The 20,539-nt window shown below is 38.3% G+C and overlaps 1 protein-coding gene and 1 long non-coding RNA gene across 2 annotated transcripts; one reads left to right on the top strand and one right to left on the bottom strand.

The window, feature by feature from the left end:
* The first annotated feature begins 2,274 nt into the window (after positions 1 to 2,274).
* Positions 2,275 to 10,443, top strand: CFAP161 (cilia and flagella associated protein 161). The gene is made up of 7 exons (XM_056347787.1): positions 2,275 to 2,425; positions 2,581 to 2,670; positions 2,843 to 3,078; positions 4,386 to 4,470; positions 5,247 to 5,405; positions 6,491 to 6,564; positions 7,511 to 10,443. The coding sequence occupies exons 1-7, from the start codon at positions 2,363 to 2,365 to the stop codon at positions 7,695 to 7,697; spliced, it is 894 nt and encodes a 297-aa protein (XP_056203762.1). The 5' UTR covers positions 2,275 to 2,362; the 3' UTR covers positions 7,698 to 10,443.
* Positions 4,467 to 19,373, bottom strand: LOC130153238 (uncharacterized). Its single transcript, XR_008823283.1, has 4 exons — positions 19,227 to 19,373; positions 18,777 to 18,867; positions 5,301 to 5,403; positions 4,467 to 4,676 (listed from the first exon to the last, which is right to left on the bottom strand). It is a non-coding gene; the product is annotated as an uncharacterized LOC130153238 (long non-coding RNA).
* Between the last annotated feature and the right edge of the window lie 1,166 nt (positions 19,374 to 20,539).

Below are 20,539 nucleotides of genomic sequence, written 5' to 3'. Positions count from 1 at the left end.
ATACTGGCGTAAAGCATAGACCAATTCTCTTAGAAGTACAGCTTTTCTTCACATCTTTTAGTAATGCAAACAACTGTTAGGAGTAAACACAGATTTTATCTGCTTGAAAGGAAACTCAGCTGGCTGGAACAGGCCTGTAACCTTTCCTGCAGTAAAAATGTTCAATTTACAAACATGTTCAGGGAGTTCTTTCTGTTTGTCTTCATGGAATACTAGGCATTCAGAAATTAAAGCTCTCCAGGTGACAAGGTTAGTCACAGCATAATCTTACCAAGACATCCATGCAGATATTTCTGTACACTATTACATTTTGAGTACAAATACCTCTTTCTATGTAATATTTGCATCAGAATCTATAAGCAACTAAGTACAGATGGCACATAAAGCTACAAAACTATGGAAGCTTTCTGTGGATTCTATATATTAGCTAGATGCACAAGACAGAGTGCATGTGTCTTCTTAATGATATGGCTGAGTATAATACATAGTTTTATAACGGTGATTTATTACTGAATATGGATTTAAAAGTGGCTTGGTTCTGAAACAAACAAACAAACAAATCCAAATATCTGAAACTTCTTAGACATGGAAAACTGAGGTAAGCAAAAGTAAATTGTTTAAGCTGAAATATATTATGCAGTGTTGAACAAAAGTGTGATAAATCCACTTTAGCATTTGCGTACCAGTATAATTAACTAGCCACCCTAATCAAAACCTTAGCTCTGTGAAAACCATGAACATCATTTAAGTGCTAAGTAGAAATTACTACAGACACAGGAAAATAATTAGATCTCCTTTCCTGAAAACACTTTAGATTTCAAATCATATCTGATCCTTCCAAAATTTTTTTGGCTTTTGATATTCAGCTGAGATGAACAAAGTTTCTTCCGCATTTCAGTTAAACAATTTCAGCATCGCTCCTAACGTGGCTAGGGAAAGTGTCACCTACCAGAACTGACCACAAGGTGGTGCTATTTGAACGGAAATGGGTTGCGTGTCGCCAGAAAGGTTTAGGTCAGGATTTGCTGAATAACTTCTTGTGTAGTAACATTTGGTTTAAAAAAAACAAACACAAAAGATCCAGGTTTCGTGTGAAAGAAACTGGCTGATAACACGTAGCCCAGCTGTCCACACACAAAACATTTTATTTTAAGCTTTTTAAGTTGTCTAGCACCAAAACTTTATGATAGTAAGCTTGCAAGAAAACCACGACAGTTGTAAAGGGAAAGTGTCCTGTGCAAAGATCTGCAAATCACTGGCTTAAGCTATCTAGAAAGTAAACACACAGCATATTCACTTAGCCTATCTTGCCATAGATTTCAAAACTAAAACAGTAACAAACCGAAATATTTGTAATCAAAAAATTCACCTAATGTATTCACTCAGGCTATATATAAGGAAGACTTTTTTTTTTTTTACAATAAGGGTGGTGAAACAGAGGAAGGGTTGCTCAGAGAGGTGGTAGATGCCCCCCCCCCCCCCCCCCCCCCCAAACATTCAAGGTCAGGTTGGGCAGGGCTCTGAGCAACCTGTGGAAGATGTCCCTGCTTGTTGCAGATGGGGGTTGGATTAGATGACCTTTCAAGGTCCCTTCCAACCCAAACTATTCTATGATTTACAAAATTCACCAATACTGTAGTGTTAATGTCATTAACTCATTTGTTGCACTAAGCTGATGCACCACCTTGACTGTGCAGAGTGTGAAAGGCTACTTGACTGTAAGCCCCACACTACGCCTATGGCTTGGCTCACGTTCTTGAATTTCAGCATCAGCGTAGCTTTACCAGCACACAGCTGAAGCAGCAACAGAAGTACTTGGGTGTCCAACGGCACCTGAAAAGGAGTCAGCGTTAGTCAGGTGGTCAGAAGCCCCCAGACATGTGAGGAGGAAGAGCTGCTTTGGGCCCAGCAGCATCAGCATCCCCTCGGCACATCCTGAAGGAAGCCAAGGGGCTGCCCAACCGCCCCACGGGATGCAGGCCTCCTGCTTGCAGAGCTCCTGTCAGACTGGGCAAAACCACAAGGCAATCCGAATGGATTTTTATTTTTATTTTTTTTAACTTGCTGAGGCCTTTCCTTGCCAGATCTTCGGGTACTCCCGAAAGAGCACGACCTGCACCGGTGGGCCGCCTGCACGTCGCAGGCAGGCCGGGCTCGCGCAGGGGGCCAGCCTTGCTCTCCCGGGGGCCCCCCCCGACCGCCCCCCAGCAGCTCCCGGGTGGCGCCGCCGCGCGGCAGCGAGAGCCCGCCTCCTGGCCTCCTGGCTCCCGCTCATTGGCGGGCTCCGCCTCTCCAGCGTCCAATCGGTAGCTCGAGTGGTCGCCATGGCGACGGTGGACGCCGCGCGGCCCAGGAGGCAGCCATGGCTGCCTACGGCCCCGGGGTGCGCATCGGCCGCTGGGCTGAGGCCGCGCGTTTGGAGGAGGTGCGGGGCCGGGGCCTGCTCCCCTCCCGCTCCCGGGGGGGTGGGGGTGGTGTGGTCCCTGCTCCTCGCCTCCCGCTCTTTCCCCCTAATTCTTTAAATTCCGTTGAAACTTGAGATTGTGAATGCTTGATAACATGTCTGTCCTTTGCCGGCAGGACCGCCTAAGGGATTTTGTGCATAAAAGAGAACGAGGAGAACTTTTAACACAGAAAATAAACAAACTTCAAGATAATCTTTTCAAGAAGGTAATTTTTTAAGAAAATTATGTCAATCCTCTACAACTCCGCATAGAATGGCATAGATACTACTGCTGTCCTTTACACACTGAGAATGCTATGGATTAGCACTTATATACTAAAATACTGCTGATATTAGGTTCTGATAATTCTGTAAGAAATTATGTATGTTTTGATTTAGATACAGCTGTCGGTATCTAAGGATGGATTTGTTCATTTTGGAGACACTGTTATGCTTTTGAACCCAGACAGCAAATCCGCGGTGGAAAATTGCCCTGGAGCGTGTGGTGCTCTGACTTTGGCAATTAGCCTGGATGAAATATCCGCGTATTTGGCCGAATCACTGCAAGCCCCCCGTGGAGTTAGCGCAGTCAAGAGCGTGGACCCAATGGGTCAAAATACTTTTTGTATTTTAAGGTTCGTCACTTTATTGTGAGTTGTTTTCAATTACTATTTTAGCTTTCAATGTCTTGTTTTGAGGAATAGGCAATGCAGTTTGCCAATATACACATGAATTTGAGTAAGATTAATTTATTTAAGAAAGAGTCTTTAACTTGGGTCCTGCATTAAGCTTGATTCTGCTCCACATATTACTGTGAATAATTCCAAGGAAGTTTAAATCAGTTTAGAACTGGTGTGAAACCAGAATTGAGTTTATTGTATCATTTGGTAAACTCTGCAGCTGTTTTTCATGCAGTCATATTTCAGCTGTAGAATGCAAATCATGTCCAAATATCACTTAGTATTGTTACTCGTTCTCCTGCAAATAAGTTCTCTGAAGCAGAATTCTGTGTCAATGCTTTTGCTGTACACAAAGTGGACAGCGTTTCTGTTGTCCTAAATATACCCCTAACCAAACAGCATATTCTCTCTCTCCAAAACATATTTAATTTCAGCTTTTTGTGGGAGAAGAAACAGAAGAACAGGGTCCTGCTCAATGGCTGAAAGTTGTGCCTGAGTGCATGTATTTAACAACAGTAATGGTGCGTAAGAGTACAACCCAACCTGTACGATCCTGATTGAGCAAAACACTTCAGGTTAGACCTGAGAAGAAAATTTCATGCCAAGAGCATAATTTAGGCCTTCTAGAACTGCAACGAAAATATTTTTGCTTAGCTGCTGTCTGATCTTAGTCGCTGGCACTGAATGCTATTGAGTCCCTCATTAACTGACTACTAAGTTCATCAGGTACTTAAGTTTTTTATGCTGAATATACTTAGAAAGCCTTGCACTTAATTTAATGGTTCTTTAATATAAAATACAGAAATCATTCTGGAAATTGGGATATAGCAGCATGTAAGTTGATGTAATGAACCAAATTATTGAATATCAGTTACATATATTATTAGCAACATATATTAAGTTACAGACAAACATACACTGTTCTGCTTTTAGTCTGATTTTTCAGGTGCTTGTATTAAGTATGTTTTAAAGGAGCCCTCAGTGCTGAATTCTCGTTGGTTTTTCATTGGATGTTATCTTCCCAGCCTGCATGTTGATGAATACATCATAAAAAGTAATCAATATAGTCTATTTCTATTGTTAAATATTTTAACCAGTAAGTCTTGTATGAAATGTCTTTTTAGTTGAGATTTTAACCTATTTTTAAAAGTAAACTTAATACAAAGTGTTGCCTCAAGACTTAACTATAGACCAAAACAAACAAACAAAAGAATAGTAAAGCTGACTATTTAAATGTCTCTTCCTTTTTACAACTTCAACAGTGTTGATGGAAGTGCAGTGGGTGAACCGATTAGATTTGGACAAAACTTTCGTCTTGGGACAACAGGAGGGTTTTCTGACCAAATGGTAAGGCAATAAAGTTGCAAATGGCAATGGTAGCATATACTGATAGTGTGCCTTTAATAACCATGTATGTATCTCTAATGCTGTACAGTGGTACAAAACATATACAGAATCATATACAGATCAAGATAAGCAATACCTGTTTAGAAAGTTTGCGTGACTTGCCTGAGATCAGGTGTGCAGGCCAAGGGAGCTCTCTGTCAGAATGACTGGATAAAGATTTTAAAAAAGAAAAGAAAAAAGGAAATGAAAAATAACTTGGGAGTCATGAAAGAATTCATCATTAGAAGGAGGGTTTTTTTATACGTTAAATAAATCCAAAATGAGAAGATTTAATTTCTTGTGAAGATAAATCTATAGTGGGTATATGAGGTAACATATTATTCTTATCATTCTGAGGGAGCAGATTTCTATTAAATGTTAATGTTGTTTCCCTCTGCAGGTTAGAAGCAAATAAGACATTACATGTTACACATGCACTTAAAATAAATCACCACAACTTTGAAAACATTTTCCCTCTCAACAGCTCCTGTGGTGGGAATTTTTGGAATGTAAACTCGTTTTTAAATTAGTATTCACGTCTGTATATAGAACAGCTACTTAATGAGTTTATCAGCAGTATAGAATCTGTCTTGTGAGTTTTGAATATGTAACTTTAGCTTGGCAGAGTGATTTTTCCGGAGCTGAAAGAAAATTTTTTGTGTTGAATTTTTTTTTTAAATTACATATCTTGTTTCTTTTCTATTTATACTGTCCTTTATATATATTTTTATTTACAGTTATATCTAGCGAGTGACCATAAATCATTTATAAGATTTGCTAAAAAATCTTACCTTCAGCAAGTTTTTTTGACAGATGAGCTTTCCTATTTGACTTGCTGGCAAGCTGCCTTCTTGGATCCTCAGCTGCGTCTTGAATATGAAGGATTTCCAGTTCCTGTAAGAAATTAAAACTTTGAAAATTTTATAAAGATTTAATTGATGGTAGATGGTGTACATTTAAGTAGATGGTGTACTTATGAAAAAGTTGTGTCCATTGTATTCACATATTTTCTTTATGTAAGTTCTGACCTGTAATTTTGGGAAGGGGAAGAGGGAAGGAACCACCTCTTTAACCAGGGAATCTGCCTATACAACTATTAGGTTCTGCTGTTCGTTTTGAGGTTGACTTGCTCAGTTTTTCTCATCAGAATTTTTTAAAGGTCAACCTCATCATGTTGTAAGGATGCAGTACTTGGAATCTGCTTTTCAGAACTTCTGAGCACTGCGCTCCTTTTCCAATATTAGGAGCTGTGATTAAGAACCCCTGTACATTACATTTAGAAAGTATTAAAAAATACAGCCTCCCCAAGGCATCTGAATAAGTGGATGCTTTTACAAATGTAGGTTTTAACCTTTTGTAAACACATTAAACAGATGCAGTGTTTTCCTGTTCCACATAACTGCTAGGCTTCCTGAAGTGCTGGATGTACAGCAAAATATAACAATATCACTGTTCCTCTACAGCCTTGAGCTGTGACTCATTTACATGAATCAGCTCACTAATGAACACAGTCAAAATTAGGTAATTGTCAAAGACAACATTCTTTATTCACAGGCCAATTTCTAGGCTGTTTCACCAAACCATCTGGATCTCCCATGTGGCAAATACCAATTTGAAGAGGACTTAAGGCACAGGCCACTGGAATGACTCTCTACCTTGATTTTTTTAAAATTTATTTTTTTGTTGTTAAGTGCACAGCAGAAGGGAGTGGAATGGAATGTATTGGATAAGAGGATGTGTCTGACCTGAAGGCTAGAGCATTTTGCTGGTATAAGCTATTAAGACAGTTATGTTGAAAAGTGATAGGGTATAAAAATACCTCATTATACATAAATGTATAGCCATCTCAGACTGATATAAAGCAATGTGGGCTTACACTAAGCAGTAAAGCATTTAATTTGAATAACATTTAATTTTAATTAAAATAGTTAAAATTAGTGTAAAAATGTCTGTTAAGTGTCTTCCTTTTCTTTTTTTCCAGGCAAACGCTAAAATTATCATTAGTCATTGCCATACTAATCGGAGCCTAGCTGTTCCAAGGAACTTTTGGACAACGTAAGACTAATTTATAACTGGCAGGGATGTGCATAATGATGTGCCAACATCAAGAATTACTGTAAGAAGCAAGATAGGTGCTTTAGGAACACACTGAGGAAATGAAAAAGAATGCAGAATGCACGTTCTCCTTTCCAACTATCAGCTCAGTCTTATGTTGGTGGTTTTTTTAATTTGTAATTCTTATCATATTATGCTTCTAAGTCTTCTCTAGTTGATTGGTGGTTCTCCCGTTGAGTATCTTGAGCAATTACAGGGTTTTTTTGGGGTTTTTTGGGGTTTTTTTTTGTTTTTTTTTTTTAAAAGGAAAAATGGTATACTAAGAAGCGTAAGGAATAAGAGAACTAAATAAAACCACACTGCATATAACTGCACATTGCTTATGTCCATATGAATAAATTTCTCAAGAAATTGAGGTTAAACCCACAATTCAAGTTAATACGCATGCATTAAATCAATGTTGATTAAGCATTGTTAAGGAGTACACCAATTGTTTCCCATTAAATTCTTAGCAAGATCTGACTGAAGATTTGTGTCAGGTTTTTGAGGATGAAACAAGGTCTGATAGTTTGAGTCTGAAATAGTTATTAAGTAGCCAGAGTCTTCCTCAGTCAAAGAGAAATGGTGATGTGAATGGATAGGGAACCCATCCAGCTTGTACATACTGAGCTGGTGTATCAATGCTTATACTGATGGGTCTGCTTTAACTCTGCAACGAGAAAGATGGCATTTCCCTTCGATTTCAAATGCCTAAATTATTCATAGGAAACAAAGTGGACTATTGTGTTTCTTGTAAGGGTCTGATATTTGAAAGCATATGATCATATTTCTGAATAAGCCAAGAGAAACATGAGAAAATCTTGAACAATTCACAGATAATGCAGATTTGCTGAATTTGTGTATATATTAATTCCTCCTGCCCATGCCCTTTTCTTTGACATTGCAGGTCTTATTTTGGAAAAGAATATGAAGTGATTTGTCACACTTACCTGGACTCCCATAAAGCTGAAGAAGATAAGAATTACTGGGAAATAGTTACAGGAAATCCCAGCAATGAAGACAGTACAATGACTGACAGACCGAACCCTCACCCAAGGGGCATCAGAAGGAATGAGTTTCATGAAGAGACATAGAATATAAAATACCAGACTATAGCCGATACAGGTGGATGAGATTCTGATTCTTGTTTTTTCCTGTTCAGATTTTAGTTTTAGAGATGGAAATGCAAGTCTACCCTTAGTAATACTGCATAATCTTATTAAGTCATCAAAGGCAAAAACTAATAGAATTTGATGAACCATGCATAACATCAAAAATTAAGTAATCTGGAAGGGTTAATTTTCCCATTTTCATGTTCACTGATGGCAAAAGCTGCCAGAATCCAGGAAATCTAATATATTGTCACTAAATTACTCCTCTCAGAGTCTATTTTAGAAGTTATTTCAAAACCAAACCACTGTCACACTTCTAAAAAGGGTGAGTGTACAGTTTCCAAAACACTGAAAACCAAACTCATGCAAACTATCATGAGATAATTTGACATTTAAAGTTCATCTGAAAGTTGGTTGCTGAGCTTGTTCCATGCTCTGTCTAGTACAGTGTTGCCAATTATTAAAAAAAATCACAAGTGAAGTCACTTTATCTCGAGATTGGCTTCCAATTTATGGGAATTAATTTAAAAAGGTATAAATTGAGTTTTGTCCATGTATTCTAAACATTTAAATGTCAAGTAATCAAGAACTTGAGCACAGTGATATAGACTAGAGACTTCCAACAGCCTTTTCGATGCATTGCCATGTTTCATTTTCCTCCCACCCACAGAATTTTTCAATCCATAATCATTTCTACCAAGTTTGACAGCAAGGTAAAATTGTTGAAGAAAATTAAGCTCCCACAAGTTTCATGAAAATAAATGCCAAAGTAGAAAAAGAATAAGAGACACTGAAAGTTTATCCAGTAAGAAAAAGATTGTAGTCTAAGTTCATACCTAAATAGACACCAGAGAATATACATGAAAAACATGGCCCGAGAATGGTAAAAATTTCAGCAGGAACCCACATTTTTTTAAACAAAAAAACCAACAAATCGTAAGAGGCAAAGACGTAGAAAACAGATGTCATTACTCCATAAAGTTACCTGTCTTTATATGGAAACTGAAATAGCACCATAGAGAACCTTCTTAATATATGATATTCCATTGTGTCCATTTAGTAAAACCACATGTATATGTATTCCATTTCTTACTGTACTACAACAGCGGGCTCTTTCTGCATAAAGTGAACGTGAGTAAAATACTATACAAATCTCCAGCCTCAAAAAGGATTCCAAAGTTCTTCAATATTCATAAAGGTCAAATATAACTTTTTAAGTTTTACCAAAACAAACCCACTAAACTTTCATAGAAGGGACCGATCCAGTCATATCTTCAAGCTTCGTTTCCAGATAGACTACCCGTTTCAAACCCACTGGCAAGGCTTTAAAAGTTCTTGCCTCTATCCAATATCAATTAAATCAGCAGACTGCAGAATCAGCCAAGTCGCACTTGACATACAGAGCCTCAGAGCAGGAGACAGACTACGGTTCTGTGACATGGCAGGTTCGCTTTGGGGGACTGTATTGCAAAGGTCAGGTTTTGAATTGCACTCCTCGTGCAAACCTTCACAGGTCTGTTATAGATGGGGTATTGAAGAGGAAATTATCTTTAGGAACTTTTTCTTTCACTTTCTGTGTAAAGATATGAAAGCTGATGCATGGCAAATAATGCACATTTTTGTAGAGGCACTGCTGTTACTCCAATTTACAGAGATAAAAATCCTGCATATTTTCACAATAGATATGTATTAAATCAGAAAAACAGGCTGCACAAGTGTACTGCAGTGTTTCTAATTTGAGCGTTGTGAACATTTATTGGTATTAGGGATAGTTATTTCAAATCTGGCAAAGTCTCTTTCCTCTGGGTTAAATGTAAGAAACAAGAGGCCTTAAACCAAAACTGTTGCTGAAACAAAGCTTTGTGTGAACTCATGCAGGAATGAGAACTGTGTGGGCAGAGTGTCTTGGCCGGCTGATGTGGATAGGAGTGTTTGTGTGAGCGTGCGTGCATTTGTGTGGAAGAGAAGTAATGCAGGCTGTACAAAAACAAGTTCTGTAAAGTCTTAGAGGAAAACCAAAGAGATAAACAAATACAGAAATTAGTACAGATGCAGGTAATGCTGGAATTAAGTGCTGATTAAAAGTGGCTTGGAGATTTTTGTGTGCATTTTAATCAGTCTATACTCATGGGAAAGGACTTCCCAAGCTGCTGGAAAATAAACAGGATTGAATCAACAATTCCTGATTCCATCATTGGTTTTTCTTCTTACCTAATGCAGTTTTAAAACCACAGATTTGTGCATAGCTTCTTATATCATATAATATGTATTTATAATTCAGTTGATTCATGATATTGAATACAGATCTGTTACCTAGTTTTTCTTTTAAAAACTGTTTTTTACAGTTCTTAATATTGTCCACATGATGGCACCACATTTTTCTAAACAGCACAATTATTGCTACATACATAAAACAACTTGAAATGTTTAAATCCAAGTGAGTCCCTGATACAATGCCACAGTAGCTAACCAAGTTAAATCAGGCTTGAATTCTGGGCTAGGAGATGTCATTAATGTTTTATCTTGGTTTTGGAAAATGAAATTATGCAACAAAGGTAGAAGAATGTAGAACATTGTGTTGCATACAATCAACTTCTTAAAGTTAATTTGAACATTAAGTAAGTTGTAACTAGAACATACTTACAGGAGATTATCTTTAGGAACTTCCCTCACTTTCTGTGTAAAGATATGAAATCTGCTGTGTGACAACCGATGCATGTTTTTATAGGGGCACTGCTGTTCCTCCAATTTACACAGATTAAAATTCTGCACATTTTCACAACAGATTGACATAATTCTGCTTTTTTTTTTTCTAGTTTAATACCTACCAAATCAATCAGGCTGTGTAGAATGCACTGCAGTGTTTCTAATTTGACCATTGTGGACATTTATTGATAAACACAGAATTAATACAAAGAATTATGGGATTGACTATTAGTGCAGAATCTGAACAATCCTGCATCTGCCAGTTAGAGACCAAACATAGTCTAGTGGATGGGGTAGTGGAGATCTGAACCATGCTCCAGACCGGGCCATTGTGTAGCTAAGGGCAGGCACTATATTTTGCTTACAGTATTACATATCATGAAATATGGACAGTGATGCTTGTCTCATTTGCAAAGCACTTTACCACATACCAACAAAAAGCAAAATCACGTATTAAGAAAGCTTTTATGCTTCTTCCAAATCAGGCCCAGTATGGATAGCTCTACAAAGTACATTGTGGGAAGATAAACCTCACTTTGCCTCCATTCCAGGCAGCTCAAAAGCTGTTAGCATGAAGCTGATCCTGAGCTATTAGTCCTTGCTAAGGGGCAGGGTGCATTAGTTCAGATTTAGTGCTGTGCTAATACAGTTTTTCATAGGCCTGAGGTACAGGGAGAATTCACATCTGCACATTTTGCTGTGCAGATGTGTGGAAGCAGCACAATATTGAAGTAAAGAAGAGGTACGGAGAATTCGAAGAGTCGGCAGAGAAAAGCTGACAAGTTAACTAGTTAACTCACACAGTGGTAACACTGGAAAATGAAAAGCCAGTTCTAAATCTGCCTTTTCTTCCATCTCCTTTGCATGCTTCCCCAACTCATATTTCACATCCCATCTCCTCTGCCTTGCTGTCTAGCTCAACTGATTTGCTGTGGTTATAAAGTGCTCTTCTAGCACTCAGTGCAAGCCCCTGGCCCCTCACCCTAATCACATCAGTATCATCAGAGGCTGCTTTTCTTTTTAGTGATTGTCATGAAGTATTGTTTTAGCTCAGCAGCTGATCGCAGGAGGAGGTCATATGCAGGTTTAGTCACTGGATAAAACATCTGAGGTGAAAAAGAAAAAAAAAAAAAGAAAAAAATCACAAAGAACATTACAATAAGAAATTCCACACAGCAGTGGAAGAAAATATCCAAGCACTGGAAAATTTGGAGGAGCTGGCAGGTAAGAGGGAGATTTTGATAACATCTGTGCCCCCTCACTGTAAATTACTGTTGCACGTCTTGTAATTTGAGGGCGGGTGAAGTGTTCTTTTAAAAGCTGTTGTGTTAGAAACACGTAAGATTTTGTTTTAATGCATGAAAACTAAACTGAAGGGGCGACAAAATAAAAATACAGATGTGAAATGCAAAATACATTAAATACAAGTGAAAATTAGGAAATCTCTGTGTCATTTTGACAGCTATACTTTCCTTCTAGTTCTGTTCTGGTTTAGGCTGTGTCTCAAGTCTTGCCTCCATTCTCTGTCTGACCTGCCTTATCTCCTTGCCATATACAGTACAAAGAGGGGCAAGCGACAGTTTGCTAATTCCCCCATTCATGCTGGTTTGACTTCATCCTGGAAGCTGTAAAAGGGAATCTAATCCTCAATACTGCATTCCCCTGCGTAAGAGGCAGAGTGGAAAGATCGGTCACCTTGCTAGATGTGTGCTATTTCAGCAGGGATACGAGCAGCCATAATAATGTCAACTACATGATTTGCATGATAGGTTAGCATTATTTGTAACGAGAGGGAGCACTTGCCATAAAGACCAAGGAAGACACCCTCCCATTTTGTTTTTGGTTTGGGTGTGTGTTTGTTAGGTTTTTTTTGTCAACACTGTGTATAGAGGGTATCTAATGAAACAATTGACATTTTTCTTCAGTTTTTTTCACTGCTGGGCTTTTACAAGGCAATGCCTTTTACGCAAGAGACAAGAATCATCAGTACAGCACTAGAAAGCATTGCTACAATACAGTCACTTATCTTTCTCTCAAGAAGTTTCTATATTTTTTAGCAAGGAGGACTCAAAGTACAGTAGAATAAGTACAAACATTAAAAAATGCTTGATGACATTAATACTCACATTCAATGATGAAATTAATTCATATGGATGCATCTCTGCTGTATGTTTATATGAGAAGCTCAGAGAACTGATTTCCCAACATCTGTTAAATGCTGCTTCATATAGTACGTCAAAACAAAACTAAACAGACCATCCAGTTACAGGCCAGCTAGTATATATGTTTCTATAATGCTGGTCTTGTTTTAATTATAGGCTTCTTGGGGCAGGGACCATATCTTCATCTTTTTTTCCAAATACAAACTACAGCAGAGAAGTTCAGTAAGTAATAGCATAAAGCTGTTATTAAAAGGGGTTGTAAGATGGCAAGAAAGTGAAGTAGACCTAGTGCAAATAACCAGAGATACAGTCATATGAAATCTACACATAAACCAGTGCCAAACAGTAAACTCTTAGTGTGGGGTATGAAGATATAGCTGCCTAAGTAATTCTGATGTTAATGGGGGTTGCTAGGAGAGGAGCCCACAAACCACAGTGCTGTCCCTATGGGTATGACAAACCCACAGAGGGGAATAAGAATTATACATGGCAGTGTTTATTTATATATATATATATTTAGTTATTTAATTATACAGCATATTAGTTAAAAATACCTAACCAACTGTTAGCACAAGTCTCATTTGCAAAAGCGACACCAGTCCTGAGAAATTTAAGACCTGTTTCTGCAGCTTGTTCACATTAAAACTGTTAGGAATTAGGTTGTACGTACATTTGGAGATCTTGGTCTGACTAAGAAAATCACTTTCAAAAATGGCATTTAGCTGTTTCTGAAAATGTTACCTGTAGAATTTATCAAAATGTTAAATCCCTAAGCAAAATGAAAGCAAGAAACCAGTGAATAAGCAAAGCACTGAACTTAAGTTTGAGTTATCTTTCCTTTATGGGTAAAACCTCTTAAAATTCCTAAAATGCTAATTAGTATGGATTATTGTTAAAGTGTCTCTAAAAGATTGAACACAACAGTTTGTGAAATCTACATCAAACAGCATTTTCTATCCTTCCTCCTTGGTTTCCTACCACTCCTCTTGCTTGGGCTTTCTGCCTTTTCTATATCCTGAAGAAACAACTCAGTAGTTGTTTGGGTGAAAGTTTAAGGTTCATCAGCTGTTCTGGTCTTTTTGCTGACAATTTTGGCAGCATCAGTTTAGCCAGAACACCCAAGATGTGTTACAGTCTCACAAATAACCAGTGGATTTAACTGACCATGAAAAGACACATATTTTGCCATATAAATATACATAGAAATAAAAATGAACTGGCACTATACACACATACACACACTGGGTACTTTAAAGCCAGCACAGAAATAACGTAGTTCAGCATATGCAGGAGAACAATCTTTCCTCATCTAAAATTATTAATTGGTTTCTTTAGAAACTACCTGAACTAATTAGATCTTTCAGTGTAATCCTAAGTGGTCAGGGACACATTCAGGTCTCATTATAAATGGCTGAACGGCATCAAATGGTAATCCAGAATAACGCTCTAGCTACACTTACTGCTTCGTCATGCCCCCTTTTTTCTGATCTATCACCATTCCCCTTTTTCTGCTTGCTGCACAATTGTGTCCTCAGGTTCTACAGCTAGTCTTACAGAGGAACCAAAAAGTTGCCTAGAGATGGGTCAACTTAAGAGCTGTGCTCTTTGTTTCTTCTAAGCCAGTCAGTGTGATAATTCTCGCTAGAACACGTTGAGTAGAGGACCTAGATCACTTTACTGTGTAGTCAATCATTCATAATTATGACAAAAGCAACTTTTAACCTTGGTAGTGTAAGTTCCATGATAAAGTCCTGATTTATTTTACTGTGTTTTGTGAATGTGCTGCCAAAAGGGCAGGTGAAATTTGGTCTTCAAAACTTCCTTATGGAAACTCCAGCTTTGGATCAAACCAGGCATTCTGGCAGAAATTACCATATTCTACAGGATATTTATGACCAATAAAATATTTGTAGACCCTGAAAAAATGTTAAAAATTTGAGCAGGTTTCTGTCATATTGGCAAAACATTTTTGGGGAGTCTCAAGCAGGCATAGTTGAATCCATCAAACATTCAAACTCTTTAACGGAATGGGCAACTTGAGAGGTAACTAGAGTGCCTCCTGCCTTATTTCCTGGAGAAGGGAAGCCAACCAGCATAAAGGGGAAGGGCTGAACATGAAACTGCAAACCTTATAGACTTAGTGCAGTTAACTGGCCTAGCAAGTTCTCAGAGAAAGTGGTCTGCTATGGTAAGCACCAAGACACACATCAGAGGGTGAGGCAGTCACCCAGTGATCAGGCGGTCACATAGCTGTGTAGCATTACAAATTCATGCTTATCCCTATGGTGAAGTAAAATGTATACTAGATCATAATTACAAAAATAGGGGGTGGGCTAATTTCTTATGTACGTGGTAAATTCATGAGCTCAGGTGAGGGACAGTAACTATGTCTTTTGTTTTCATGATAGCAACGATCGGTGGTCATAGTAGACAGAGGTAAAGAGCAAAGAGACTAGCCAGGCCAAAAATCCCCTGCATTTGAGCCTTCTGTCTCTGGTCGCTGTTTCAAACAAAACTCCTTCCATTTCCCTAGGTAATACAGGCAATGGTATTCTATTCTGCGCTTTCTCATACACGTATCATGTGCCTTTTCATCCCTCATTTACCGTATCTGTGCATCAGCATCCATCTCTGTTAAATAGGCATATCTCTTTCCTAAAGAAAGATATAGGAAGTATTTTGTGGGTGTTTATTAGATGCTCTAAGAAAAACACAGAAATATTACAAAGAAAATATTATCATTGCTCTTAAGTGTCTTCGCATTCTAGGATTTACCATAAAATTTGTCTGCATGTATTTGCTCTCAAATGGCACCAGATTTCACAGGTTGAATTAATAAAGCTACCATTTTTGATTAAATTATCAATTTATCCAGAAAAAAATTCTCTGGATCTATTCTCTTTTCTCCACATCCCTTTTTCAGACAAAAACGACAATTTGTTTAAAAGGGATCCATGTAGCTATCTCAGTAATTATAATATACGACAACATGTGACCTTTGATACAACACAGCTTATTGTTCTCACTGCTCATTGGAAATTTTGATGCTTCCAGAAGTACTTGTAATTCAACGTTTTCCTCTGTCCCATGCTAATTAATATCTAACTATTCATCAGCTGATTGTACCACGTTAGGCGGTTATGGAATTTTGTCCTTAAGTGTGAACTGATTTTAAACAGTGTCACACTTTGGGACTTGTGAATGGTTTCTACTGAACACTAGGCTTTATACAGTATTCAGAAACACCAACACAAATTCCTGCTTCCTATGAAATTAGCTTAACAAGGATTTGGGGAATAACTATTTGCACTATATGGCTGATGTGTGCAACCTTTTAATCTAAGCAATTATTTCTGAGAACAGAATGTTCATTCATCACAGAAAGAATTGAGGCAAAGTTGATTTACACCAAATATTTAGCCTATTACATGACACAACCATTAGCTGTTTGGCTTTAGAAGTTAAGCATTACATATAAGCCAACAAGTGATGAAGGGGTTTTGGTCAGCCCATGTAACCTATAGTAATTTTAAGTTTTCTGCAATAACACAAGGTTCATATTGTAAAGAAAGGTGGTGTCAGAATTGGTATAAACACACAATAATGATTTTTCAAACATATTTGAAGCTCTTCTACAATTTTTTCCAAATTTGCAGCAATTTTCCCAAATAAACAGTGCAATTAAGTGAGCACAATCCTGCTGTGTAACTGTCATGAAGAGGGTATTCATCACCTAGAGTTCTTGTGCCTGCCACACAACAGCATTGTTGGCTTAGACAGGCTTCCTGAGGGTGGAACAATGAAGCTAAATCTAAACTGACAGGCAATGAGTTAAAAAATGCACCCGTGAAAACAAAGTTACAGAGAAAAAGAACACAAACTAAACCTGTTCAAAATAGAAGCAATCTTGTAGAGTTATCTGTCCCTGGGGAGAGTCCAATATGACATTAAGCTTCTGAGGTGAACATAGGTTATTTTCCCCACAGGAATAAACAATGATCACCTTTACAATTTAGTAGTCAAAAATAGCCATAGTTATATTCTTCAACAACAGTCTATGAAGTTTTGGATTGATACTTTTCTCTCTTGTTGATCAAAGTTTACAAAGTTCACTTGAAAGAGAGTTTTAGAGATAAAAAAACCCAAACCCAAACAACCCTTTTTCACAGTTAAAACCAGTTTGCCCCATATGGTTCCTCTACTGCAAAAAGATCATGGTATGTCAAAACCACTGGTTATGAGATAAAAAGCGTATTGGGTTTGCATCTCAAAAAACATTAATCTATGTAATGTTTGCATGCTGAGTACAATCAGGGCAACACCTAATTAGTTATAATAGCTTCACTTAGTTAAACAAACCATTGCGAGGTGAATCTATTTTACCTGATTTTGCCAATTGCTACATTACATTCTTCCAATCCAGGAGAATAGTAATGCAAAATATGAATGGCTGAGCAGGCTTTTGAAAAAAGAACTAAACAGAAATGTAGCTCTCAAAGTTGGTTATGAGAGCATTGCTGTTGAAATGTGATTAGCCACTATGCCCAAAACAGTACATCAATATGGTGGTAAATTGCATAGAGCAGAATAAGCATTCCAGGAAGTTCTAATTATTGATGAACTTTCATTCAACTGTATTTCTGCCTTCACAAATGCATCTGCCTTCACAACCCAGTCCTCTAAATTCTGTCTAACAAAGGTCACACAGACAGCAAAGAAATCACATTGCAACAATCTGCTGGAAGAAAACAAAATACATTCTTCAGTCTCTTACTGCAAAGCACACTCCTCAGACTTCTTATAATTGCTTTCTGAACTCTTCCCACCTTGTTAACATCTTTGCTAAAAAGAGCAGATGCCAGAATTTGACATAGAGTAGCTTGTTTAATGCTTTATTCAGTAGTAAGGATGCTGTTAGTCCTTGATGCTTTTTGGCACATGCATCCATTTTCAAGGCTACATCCAAGGCCACAGTGAGGGTGGGTGGCCTGAGGGTAGCTAAAATCTTGCATCCTCCACCCCCTTCCTATTCTCACTTCTTTTTGCTTGAGCAGTCGGAGACCAGCATCAAGGAAGCAGAGAGGGGAAGGTGGAGAAGTGAGATGCATTAGGTATGTGCTTGGGCTCAATAGGCTAAGGACACCTGGGAGGTGCTTTACTGAATTCAGCTGTTAGTGAATTGCTCCACACTGCTCTTGGGAGACCAGAAGGGACTCTGCTTACACACTGAGATTACAATTTTCTCCCCTCACCACTCTGCTGCTCTTAGGTAGATGCCAGCTTTGCCTATAACTACTCTGGCTGTACTTGTCCGTACAGGCTTTTAACTGCCAATTACCATTGAACTCTTTAAGAAAGAAATTAAGATAATGGATGAAAGTATAAAGGGGTATAACCTACCCGTATATTTTGAATGGCATAAAATGCTTAAAGGTAAAGAATAACTGAGGACTAAGAAAAATACTATGATTCTAAAAGTAGTGAAGACCAAATTAAAAATACAAGTTAATGGCTGTTTTCAGCTGGGAAAGATTAACAAGCAGAGATCCCAAGACCTACACCAAAACTGGGATTAATTTAGCAAATTTACTACTCATCTGAAAAGTAAGCATGCAATAGCAGAGACAGCATACTTGGGAAATTATATGTGATCATTTAGAAAAGCCACAGCTTTAAAAGAAAAACACAGCCCTGAAGGAAGGGATTGGACAAGATGGCAGCTGAAACTTAGCGTAGGTAGGTGTGAGGTAACACGTATTGAAAGGAACAATTTGAACTATTCATACACACTGATGGTTTGCAAAATCACTCAAGAAAAAGTTCTAGGCGTTACTGTGGACTGCTTAGTGGAAACTTCTGCTCAGTGCACAGTAGTGGTCAAAAAAGCAAACAAGATGTCAGGCTGTATTAAAGATGGATTGGAGAATAATACTGGAAATAACACCACCACCATCAAATATATCAATAAAGTATTCTTCATTTTAAGATTAGCTTATTTTGCTTTCATTATGTGAAAAGAAATAGGAATCACCCAGGAAGATAATTAAAAGGGATTCAGGGACACAGATAAACTTCTATAAAGTGAAAGATTTTTAAAGGGTGTCAGAATCATGACTTTTTTTTTTTTTTTTCTCTAAACTTCTCTGCTCCTCAGTTCATCAGTTTGTAAACAAGGATACCGGGAGCCACTGACCTTTGTCATATCTACTGAGATGAATGGATGAAGTGTGGCATACAGACTGTGGATGAACCTCTTTTGAGCACAAGGGCTGAATATCATTTCCCTGCAGTTCCAGAAAAAAAAAAAAAAAAAAAAAGGAAAAGGTCAGTTCCTCCCCAGACCTCTTCCCTGCTCTCATCTGAGCTCAGCTGGCAGGGCCCAATCCAGCACCATGTCTTACCCAGCTCAGGCTGAGCTGATGTCTATATCCAGCACCTTCTACTCTGTCTTTACCCACTTCCTCAGATTCAGTTTAGCACCCTAGCTTGAGAACTTTCCTCCTTTAATCCCTTCCTTCCCCTCATGCCCTGCCCTTACATATCTGAACTACCCTCTGCTGCTTCTACAGTCTCACACCAGTTACCCCACTGCTCCCCACATGGCTTTTTAGCCCACTCTCCCCTCACAGCAGGCACAGCTCACCAGTTTAGTTCCTTCAGTGTCTGCTGTCAGGATTATCAGCACTGTCGGACACCCATTAATTTGCCTCCCTTGCAGCACCCACGCAGCAGGCCACTTCCCCATGTTCTGCAGATCACTGATAGAAGCGCATGATTCTGTTGGTGTTATGCATCACTATTCATGGTCAATGAGAAAAAGTAAAATCAAAGGTTAATTTACAGCAGAGGAACACCCACACACACATGCACACCACCCAGCTTAGGACTATAGAATGTCTCAGGGCATATATTGCTTAGATATTAATCAAGGCAGGAGGTTTCTCTCCTAATTACTTGACATGCCAGGCTGAAAGCTGTCCTGTGGATTACAGACAATTATATACACCAACCTCTGTGGTTCCTAGGGTAGAGTGCTTGCTATAAATAGATGTCAGATTTGTAAATTTAACATTGTTTAGTCTGAGGATAAGTGAGGAAAATGGGAAACTCATTTGCTCAGCAGTGGAAGGGTGTGGAGTGTTGTTTTCTGCTGAGGATTTTTATTTTTATTACTAAACTCTTGAAAGCCTAGGGATGTCACAAGGTCCTTTTGCTGTTCTGGGCTGTGAAACCAGGAGGGGAAAATATGAACTGATGCAGTTTTATATAACTTACAAATGCATTTAGCATTTTCTGTGACAGTGAAGGCAGTTAGAAAATTTAACTGTTTCTTTTGTGAACTTTGTTTTGTTTGTTTGGAAGTTTTCTCTGTTCCAGAAGAGCTGTCAATAGCCTTGTCTAGAGCAGAGGCAGTACATTTCCTTCCATAAGCAAAATACATTCTAATTACAATAAAAAGGGGAGGAAAAAAGAAAAAATTGAGTTATGCTGTGAAATGGCATTATTACCTCTCTAACAGGAAGCATATGGAATAGTAGCATGCACATAGGTCTGAAAGCCAGGAATAAATCAGTGCTAGTCTAGACATGCTGATTCCAGCTGTGGTCCTGAAACAAACTGTTAGGGCTAGAATTTGATTAAGTCTAATCCATCTGGAGAGGATGATCAACAAAGGCAGAATAACGCTGTCCCATCAGAGTTGTGCTAGAGGTACTTATATTATGGCTGGGACACAGGCAGCGTTACCCATTGTAATTCCCACTTTCTAACAGGGACTGGATTCACAACCAGTATCAGAAATCAGGGTGTACATCCTATGGAATGGTAACTTATCACATAGCCCAATTCTCTCCAGTATAGAAAAATTAGCAGAGGAAATGTCTTTACTCAGTCCTGTCTTCCACTTCTTAGAATGGCCATCACTCATTATTTCAGTTGTGCTTTCCCCCCTGTGGC

Source organism: Falco biarmicus, chromosome 7 (genome assembly GCF_023638135.1).
Source record: "Falco biarmicus isolate bFalBia1 chromosome 7, bFalBia1.pri, whole genome shotgun sequence".
Taxonomy (NCBI): Eukaryota; Metazoa; Chordata; class Aves; order Falconiformes; family Falconidae; genus Falco; species Falco biarmicus.
This window is presented reverse-complemented; position numbering and strand designations above follow the sequence as displayed.